The sequence below is a fragment of the Garra rufa genome, chromosome 24 (assembly GCF_049309525.1).
Source record: "Garra rufa chromosome 24, GarRuf1.0, whole genome shotgun sequence".
NCBI classification, from domain to species: Eukaryota; Metazoa; Chordata; class Actinopteri; order Cypriniformes; family Cyprinidae; genus Garra; species Garra rufa.
Window position 1 is genome coordinate 24,952,296 of NC_133384.1, and position 10,166 is coordinate 24,962,461.

At 32.3% G+C, this 10,166-nt stretch overlaps 1 protein-coding gene across 1 annotated transcript; it reads right to left on the reverse strand.

Moving 5' to 3' along the window:
* Positions 1 to 1,863: 1,863 nt before the first annotated feature.
* Positions 1,864 to 9,776, reverse strand: cops5 (COP9 signalosome subunit 5). The gene is made up of 8 exons (XM_073830929.1): positions 9,447 to 9,776; positions 9,102 to 9,336; positions 7,272 to 7,400; positions 6,804 to 6,869; positions 6,636 to 6,721; positions 6,433 to 6,544; positions 3,706 to 3,854; positions 1,864 to 2,122 (listed from the first exon to the last, which is right to left on the reverse strand). The coding sequence occupies exons 1-8, from the start codon at positions 9,584 to 9,586 to the stop codon at positions 2,032 to 2,034; spliced, it is 1,008 nt and encodes a 335-aa protein (XP_073687030.1). The 5' UTR covers positions 9,587 to 9,776; the 3' UTR covers positions 1,864 to 2,031.
* Positions 9,777 to 10,166: the final 390 nt, after the last annotated feature.

A 10,166-nucleotide genomic window follows, 5' to 3' on the forward strand; every position in this document is an offset into this window, starting at 1 on the left:
ACGTATCTAAAAAACAAACAAAACATGGCCGTTATTAGCTGATGAAGTTTGAGCACCTATTAGACAAGGTTAACGGCAGTCGAAACTTGGTGTGCCTTTTTGACTCACAGCCCCAAATGCCTGTGAGAAATTTGAAAGAAATCAGCCATTGGGGGGGGTGAAATCGCATTTTTCAAGTGTGAAAACAATTGTACGCCTGCCCCATAAATTGTCCACAGAGCCACAGAGACGCGTTTTTTTTACAGACAATTTATGGGGCAGGCAGCGAGCGGATCATGAAGAAAGGTCAGCTGAAAGTGACACTTTATGTTTCAGGCTTGAAATCGCTGATACAACCTTTAAGGAGATCATCATAAACAGTCATAAACATAAAAAAAAACATTTCTATGGCAAATTACCTGTATCACTAATTGATTTAGGTGGTTACAGGCTTGCTTAACAATAAGTCTTTTTCCATATTTGCTTAAATGCCTAAAAGCGCTTGAACCCCAGCAATCACTGCTTGCAGCTGTATTTGTAGCTTTATTGGTAATTGCATAAAGGTGAAATACAGAGCACGGGGGATTTCTGATTACTGACTTTAAAGGAATAGTTTACACAAAAATAAACTTTTGCTAAAAACGTACTCATTCTCAGACAATCGAAGTGGTACGCTAGTTTCTTCATCGGAATGGATTTGGAGAAGTTTAGCATAACATCCCTTGTTCAATAAATGGGTGCCGTCAGAATGAGAGTCCAAACAGCTAATAAAAACATCATAATCCAAAAGTAATCCACTTAAGCCCATCAATAACATCTTCTGAAGTGGAAAGCTGAGTGTTTTTAAAAAACAAATCCATCATTAAGGCATTTTAACCAATTCAAAGCCAAAATACATTAATTGATTGACCGGAGTTAAATGGATCACTTATTATGTTGTTTTTATTCTGACAGCACCCATTCTCTGCAGTGGATACATTTGTGAGCATGTGATGTAATGCTAGATTTCTCTAAATCCGTTTCTTATGAACAAACAAACTCATCTACATTTTGGATGGCCTGATGAAGAATACATTTTCAACAAATGTTCTAAACTATTTTTTTTAATTGAATCCTCCATGGAATAAAACATTGGTTGTCATCACGAGCAAAAAACACTCTCTCGTTACAACTTCAAGCCAAAATCCACAAATTGCACAAGGCATAATTTAACAAGACTGACGCTTTCTGGGACATAACAGCGAATCTTAAAATGTGCATGAATACGAAGTCAGCTCTGTTGTCTGTAAGAAAATGCAGGCACGTGTGTGTGCATGAAACCACACGGGCGTTGAGTGTCTGCAGCGATAAAGAGCAGACATGCAGGGCTGAATAGACTCCACTGTATCGAGCTCCTGTTTCTGTGATGCATCAGTGACAGGCCACAGCGTAACGGTCAGAATCCTGAAGGATTGTGTACAGCGCAAAGACAACCTGCACAGGGTCGTCCTGACAGATGCGCTGCGGCCATGCCAAGCTGTGTTTATCTTTGGGCCGTTGAGTTTGTTATTCCATTATGTAATGCTATGACTGGCAAATATGAAAATGACCTCTTGTGGAGCACTGTGGTTTTTGTTAAATATGATGTTGAATACTGCTGTTACAGCTCCCGACACAAGCTGTGGGAAATGGGAACGGCGCGGTACCGTGTTACACACTGAACCCAGAGGAGAATACATTTCAAACGTCTACGCGCTAAGGAAAACTCATTTGTCTTGATCTAAAGGACAGCTTTGACGATGAGCTGTGCGAGTTATAATTTCAGACAAGACTTTTTAAAATGTATATAAAAATATTGCTAGTAAATTAAGAAAAGATGAAGCAAAAAAAAAAACTGCTAATCAACTAATCAACCCGATCAGCATTTATTTCTTTGTTTAAACAAATGATAAATGACGCAAACATTCCTACAGGAGAGTTCCTTTGAATTTTTCAAAGCAGAATCGTAACAAAAGAACACATAACTAAGCAAACACTGCGTGTGAAGTCATCTAACTTCAGTTCCTTCCCAGTTTAGTTGGTAGATGTGTTCACTTGATTGAAGAGTTTATCTTTGATAACCTGGGACATCAAACCATGAATTGCTTCGATGGTTGTTTTGCAGCTGAAAAGCAAAAAAAGATGTTTGATCAAAATATATGTCATTAGTTGCAATACAGTACAAGTCACATGTGAGCTCACACAAAATAGATAAATAAGTAATCTTTTTTTAAAGAAAAAGAACAAAAAAAGAGAAAAGAATAAATGTGAAGTCACAATTCTATTCTTAATACCCAAAAGAAACATATTTACCCCCAATCATTATATCAAACAATCAAGAAAACAAAATAAATACATAAATATTCTTTTATAAAAGAAAAATAGTGATGGCAAAAGCAAAAAACCTATTTTTTTATCCAGTTCTATACATTTGATTTTATATTCATTCCAAAAGTCTAAAACAACAATCTTTTTGAATTTTTTTATTTGAGCAAAATAAAGGAAAACACAAAAGAAATGAATAAATGTAAAACCAATATTAAATTCTCACTACTTAAATGATACAAATTTACCCTCCTCGCCCATAAATAAATATTTTTTTAATAAAAAAAAATAATGGGAAAGCAAAACTTTGTTTTGCACTTTTTCATGTAGTTTTATGTATTTATGCATTTTTATATTTACTCAAAAGACTGTAAATCTGTAAAATTTTAATTTAAAAAAATCAACCTGGAAATAAAAATATGTTTTATGACCTATTTACAGCTTTATTTAGAACTGTGATTATGTCTATAAACCACTTTGAATTTTTAGTGTGCATGACATTTGAAAATACACTACCAGTCAAAAGTTTTAGAACACTAAGATTTAAATTTTTTTTTTAAATAAGGCTCTTCTGCTCACCAAATTTGCATTTATTTGATCCGAAGCACAGCAAAAATATTTTTACTATTTAAAATACCTGTTTTCTATTAGAAAATATTTTAAAATGTAATATATTCCTGTGATTTAAAATCTATATTTTTAGCATCATTTCTCCAGTCACATGATCCTTCAGAAACCATTGTAATATTCTGATTTACTGCTTCAATAACATTAATTATTATTATTATTATATTGAAAAACGCTTTCTCAGGTTTCTAAAAGCATTAACTTCTATAATTTCATTCCCCAAAAAAATCTCCAAAAACATCTAAGCTTTTAAATGGTATAGTGTATAATATTACAAAAGCTTTTTCTTTCAGATAAATGCTAATGTTTGGATCTTTCCATTCATCGAATCCTTAAAAAATGTACTCAAATGTTTTAAATATTAATAATATTAATAAAAAATATTTCTTGAACAGCAAATCAGCATATTAGAATGATTTCTAAAGGATCATGTGACACTTAACACTTGAGTAATGATGCTGAAATTTAAGCTTTGATCACAGAAATAAATTACATTTTAAAATATTTTCAAATAGAAAGCAGTTTTTTTACATAGTAAAAATATTCCATAATATCAGTGCTTTTGCTGTATTTTTAACCACATAAATGCAGGCTTGGTGAGCAGAAGAGACTTTTTTAAAAAACATTATAAATCTTTTGACTGATAGTGTAAACTTGTCTTGGCTTATTTGTTTAGTTCCACTTGTTTATACCATCATTATTGACATAATATTACAAAAGAAAAAATTTAATACTGATTTACTAGGTATGTATTACCTGTCACGTGTTGCCTTTGCAAGTTTGTCCTCCGATTTCCTATCATGTGTGTCTAAGCCCAACATGAAACTGCCTCGTCCCAGCTGTGCTTCTGCCTGCTCGAGCTTCTCAGACAAGTCAAACACCTGTCCAGTGGTGTAGTCTGCATTCTGCAGGAACAAGAGCCATTAACACCACAATTACACAGTAAATTGTTGAATTGTTTGCTGAAGCCTGAATGAGGTCTCAAAAGTTTGCAGAAGGTGAGGTTGTACACTGCCCAGACGAAGATTCATAATAAAGACAGGCTCAGTGCCTTAAGGTCTCGGTCTGTGGTGACAACCTAATCACTGACAACACTTCTTCCATGGCGGAGCAAGTCGCTTTTGACAAGTAGTCAATTTATCTCTAACACAGAGCTCAGAGGCTGCTGTTTAGATAGTCCACAGCCCATTGAAAGTGTTAAACAAAGCTCATGACAGAATGTCGTAGTCAACAATGACAAGCTTTCAAAACAAATAGGCAGGGAAACAAAAGCAGCATCTACAAATATTAATCATGTACACAAGTTGTCAACAAACCCCTGTCATATTATCCATCTCCTGCAAATAAAATACTTGTACCCTTCAGATTTCAAAAACATTTTTATGTTATAATTTAATTCGCCCTAAAGTTGTGTTCAGGTAATTTCCCAAAAATGCTAGTTAAAGGTTAGTTTAACCAAAAATGAAACTTCTGTCATTAATTACTAAGCCTCATGTTGTTGTACACCTGTAAGACATTCGTTCATCTTCAGAACACAAATGAAGATATTTTTGATGAAATCCGGGGCTTTCTGACCCTGCATAGACAGCAACGCAACTGACAGATTCAAACGGCCCAGAAAGGTAGTGAGGACATCATTAAAATAGTCTATGAGACATCAGTGGTTCAACCGTAATTTTATGAAGCTACTAGAATACACTCTGTGTGCAAGGAAAACAGAAATAACAACTTTATTCAACAATTTCTTCTCTTCTGTGTCAGTTATCAATGCGCGTTCATGAGAGTAACACTACGCATGCGTGTGGTGCTGCTGACAGGAACACCGTAAAACTGTTATTTTTGTTTTCTTTGCGCACAAAGTGTATTCTCGTAGCTTCATAAAATTAAGATTGAACCACTGATGTCACATGGACTATTTTAATGATGTCCTTACTACCTATCTGGGCCTTGAACATGTTAGTTGCGTTGCAACTTAATAATAAAGCTCTCAGATTTCATCAAAATTATCTTATTTTGGGTTCTGAAGACAACTGAAGGTCTTACGTGTTTGGAACGATATGAGAGTGAGTAATTAATAATAGAATCTTTGGGTGAAATATCCCTTTAAGGTTAAATTGCTTATAAATATCTTGTTATCCAAATATTGAATTTCAATCTTTTTATCAACTTGTTTTCTTTTTATTAGAACAGGTTTTGTATTTCTTTTTTAAAACTGATTGAACAGTTTCATTTGATTTGGGTTTATGATTGAATATTGTTAAAATGATCCACAAATAATGCTTTCACTCTCACTCAGTTCTTTAAAAGTGCAAATATTCCATGTAGTCTCTCTATTAATATTAGGACATTAAATCCGAATACAGTATGATTATAAAACAATTAGTAATATTTTTAGATGAGTATGGCATAGAAAATCCCAACATTCAGCATACACAATATATATGTACACTACCAGTCAGTTAACAGTGATATTAACAGTAAGATTTTTAAAGAAGTCTCTTCTGCTCACCAAGCCTGCATTTATTTGATCTAAAGTACAGCAAAACAGTACAATTTTTAAATATTTTTACTTTTTAAAATTACTGTTTTCTTCTTGTGATTTCAAAGCTGAATTTTTAGAATCATTACTCCAGACACATTATCCTTCAGAAATGATTCTAATATCCTGATTGCTGCTCCAAAAACATTTATTATTATTATCATTATGTTGAAAACAGCCGAGTAGAATTTTTTCAAGTTTCTTTGATGAACAAAAAGTTAAAAAGCATTTATCTGAAATAGACATCTTTTGTAACACTTTAAATGTCTTTATCACCCCCCCCCCCCCCCCCAACCCCCGAAAAATTATACTGACTGATTTCAGGTAAATGCTGATCTTTGGATCTTTCTACTCAAAGAATCCTGGAAAAATGTACTCAGCTATTTTAAATATTGATAATACTACTACTAGTAATAATAAAATGTTTCTTTAACAGCAAATCAGCACGTTAGAATAGTTTCTGAAGGATCGTGTGACACTGAAGACTGGAGTAATGATGCTAAGTAATTTAGGTTTGATCACACAAAAAAATACATTTCAAAATATATTCAAATAGAAAGTGGTTATTTTGAATAGTAAAAATACTTCATTTACTGCTTTTGCTGTATTTTGGATCAAAATAAATGCAGCCTTAGTGAGCAGAATAGAATTCTTAAAAAAAAAAACATTAAAAATCTTACTGTTCAAAAACTTTTGACCGCTAGTGTACCTAGGTCCATAAGCTCAGATGAATGAGGCCTATGATCAGTCAGTTCCATAAAGAAATACAAAACTTGTGCTAACAGCATAATGAGAGAATTACAAGCAATCTTTTTAAAGGCTGGTCATTTTTGACCTGGAATACCAAATTAGGTAAAAGTATTTTCAGCACAGCACAAGGGATAAATAAATGTAAAATTACTCAAGAATTCTGCACATATTGCTATATCAATAAAAGTACTTACTGTCAGAAGGCTAGAGGAGCTCAAAGTGTTGACCCAGTACTTATTCCACAACAGCTCTAGGAGTTTGCGGTCCAGGGAAGACTTAAAATAAGACACTTCTAAAGCATAGTACCTAAAAAGCAGAAAACGTTTATAGTAAATTTCCAATATTTTCCAGCCAAGTCAATAAAATTAAATCAACTTCCAAGTTTCCAAAAGCTTACTGTTTGCAATGCACTCCAAAATCCTCAATCTTGTTAAGCGGGATTGTTTGGTACTCAGATGGACCCTCATCTGGAGGCTTGTAACCCTAGTGTTAAAATTTAAATACGTGATGAAAAATCATGTTAATGAATAGACACATAAATATGAAATACTAGACGGTCACAAACCTTCGGATATGTCCTGAATGCTCCGAGATTGACCTTCCCTGCGGATATAGTCCTTGTGGGATCAATCTGAGGAGGATGAAAAATTACAAGGACTGTAATAAGCAAAACAGTTCAGTCAAATATAACAAATAAAAACACTGAGCTGCCAGTTTAGCAAGTGAAAGTTATGAGCACCAGCTCGCTATTTGCCCTCAGCACAAAATAAGCAATAGCAACGAAGGGTAAACTGTATAATGTATTCAGTTACAAAGCCAACAGCCATTAATCAGACACCACTACAAATGTCACCAAACTCATTTGTATTTTGGAGGTCAATTATGGATCACTGATATTACTGAATTTAAACTGATACTTTAACAATTTCGTAGCTGAGCTATTTTTCCCCCTCTGTCTTTAGAGATTGATGGTAAAAGGGTTTGCAAAATCGGCCCTAATGCAAAACAAGAAACCATTTTTAACAGCACTTACCACTACTGCGACAAAGGGCTCTTGAAACTGCTGGTTAAGCATCTGAGTGCTGACATCTATGCCTGAAAGCCAGCAGCCGTATCCAGGATGACTGTGGTACCATCCAATAGCGTTCTCCAAGCGCCCCACCTAAATAGATAAAATTATGAGCCTCAGAATTACTAATATTTCATCATATGCTGGTCATGACATTCATGGGGAGTTAATGCATAATATGGTAATATGAAATTATAAAGGGTATATTTCAGTTCATGTGACTGTTCTCTATTTATTTTATATTCATAAATTAATTTTAAATGGACTTTTGATGTGATAAATATATTTTAAATGTGTAGATAGTCTGTAGATTAATATTAATCAGGAAAAATGAATGCATAACAATTCTAAAAGTATTAGAAAAATATTTTTAGTTAAGCATAGCATATCACACCAAGATTCAGCATACAAAATACATTTATATTTTAGTATTTGCATCTGTTCACTATTTATTTAAATTTTTTTCTATGTTTAGATCACATTTTTACTTTCATCATTTAATTTTAAATGGTCTTTTGATGTGATACATACATTTTTAAAAGTGCAAATATTTCATGTAGTCTCTGGATTAATATTACATCATGAAAACTTAATCCATAATAATTCTGAGAGCATTAGTTAGATATTTTTAGATAAGTATAGATAAGTACAGCATATCACACCAATATTCAGCATACACAATATATGTATATTTTAGTTTCTGTGACTGTTCACTATTTATTTTAAATAGATTTTTACTATTTTAAATCATATTTTTACTATTAAAATTTTAAATAGTTTTTTGATGTGATAAATACATTTTTAAAAGTGCAAATATTCCATCTAGTCTCTGGAGTAATATTTGATTATGAAAACTGAATGCATAATAATTCTGTAAGCATTATTATAGAATATAAAATATTTTCAGACAAATGTAACATATCACACCAAGATTCAGCATACACAATATGTATATTTTAGTTTATGTGTCTGTTCACAATTTATTTAGATTTGTACCATTTTTAAATCTTTTTGCCTTCATTAAATCATTTGAAATGCTCTTGCTAAGTGATAAATATGCTTTAAAGTGCAAATACTTCAAATATAGTCTCTCAAGTTATTATTAGCTCTTGAAAACTGAATGTGTAATAAATATCAAAGTATTGTACATATTTGTAGATGATTATAACGTACTGCAAGATTCAAAATACACAATTTATGTAAATTTTAATTCCTGTGATGACTCATTGTTTATTTGAATATTTTCAATGTTTTTGAATCAAACTCAATTTTAGAAGTGCACATATTCCATGTAGTCACTCAGTTAACAATAAATTCGGCATATTAAATTTTAATTAATTAATAAAATATTTTTCACAATCTAGCATATACAATATGTGTATATTTTCATTCTGTGATTGGTCACCATCTATTTTATATTATATATAAATACATATTTTATATTATATATAAATAAATAAATAAATTATATATATATATATTTTTTTTTTTTTTGTTTTGTTTTTGTCTTTCGCCTTCATTAATTTCTTTTTAATGATGTGACAAATACATTTTAAAAGTCCAAACATTTCATGTAGTCTCTCAATTACTATTAGATAATTAAAACTGAATGCAGTATAATTCTTAAACAATTTTTATTATTTTTGTTTGTTTAGATGAGTATAGTTATAGAAAAAAACTGAAATCAAGATTTAGCCTACACAGTGTATCTGTGATCATATTTAGAAACAACGTGTGGGTTTGCTCTTATTATTTGCCTAATAAGAATTAAAAAAAAAAAATGCATATGGATACCTGTTTAGCATTCTCTATATAAGCAGCCATGTATTCGTAGGCTGCAGCCTGAGCATTGACTCTTGTTTCAGTGCCCTCCACGGGTAAAGCAAAACTGTCCATGATGTTCATTGTCTCTCCATCCACCTTCCCCAGCATAAGTCCCATCACTTCCAGGTTTCCTCCAGATCGAGCATGCATCACCATCTTCAACAGTGCCAAAGCTGATATCTTGCAGTATTTAAAATAATGATGGCTGTAACAACAAAAGCAGTATGGAGAACAGTCATTAACCATACGAAAACAATTCAGGCCTATTGAAGAGGAATATATTCGTATGGTATGCTAACGTAACTTTAAACTCACTCTTTAGTCCACGGTTTGGCTGCCAGGATCTCTTGTTGTTGTTTTTTATCATACTTATATATTTCATCAATACTTTGAACTTCCTGCATGCTGTTTGACAGCTCCCATGTTTTCATCGCTATGCTACTACCACCAGCCATAGCTAGAGTCGGGTTTTATGTCCGGATGAACTATAAAGAAATATGTTCCACTAATACCACTTGAAATGTATGAAATTTAAAATAAAAGATAATAACTCAAAGCGTTTCGTTTATCTAAAATGTTAAACGCAGCTTTTAGCATTCACAAAGCTTCTGCTGTATCCCTGACCAACTCTCAGACCTGAGTGAAGCTAACGAACATACGGGTTACTGGGGAATTATATTGGTGTCAAAATAAAAGTCTCATAGTAACTCGACTGTCCTTATTTTTAAGTTTCCTTTTATTCAATAATTTGTTTATTTATTGCCTGTTTTTTAAATAATATTTATTTTATTTATTTTTAATTTATTTATATATTTTTGATAGTTTACCTTTTACGTTGTTGTGATTACGTTTCTTTTAGCTCGTTTGTTACATGCGAACTTCTCTGTTGTGGCTTTGTTCTCCTGAAGGTGTTTGCACAATATCATTTTTGTATGTTTGTTTGTTTATCTTTTTCATCTCAAAAATACACCAAAATTTCTCTAACCATTTACCATTATTTTAGATGAACATTTACTATTATGGGATTATTAACAT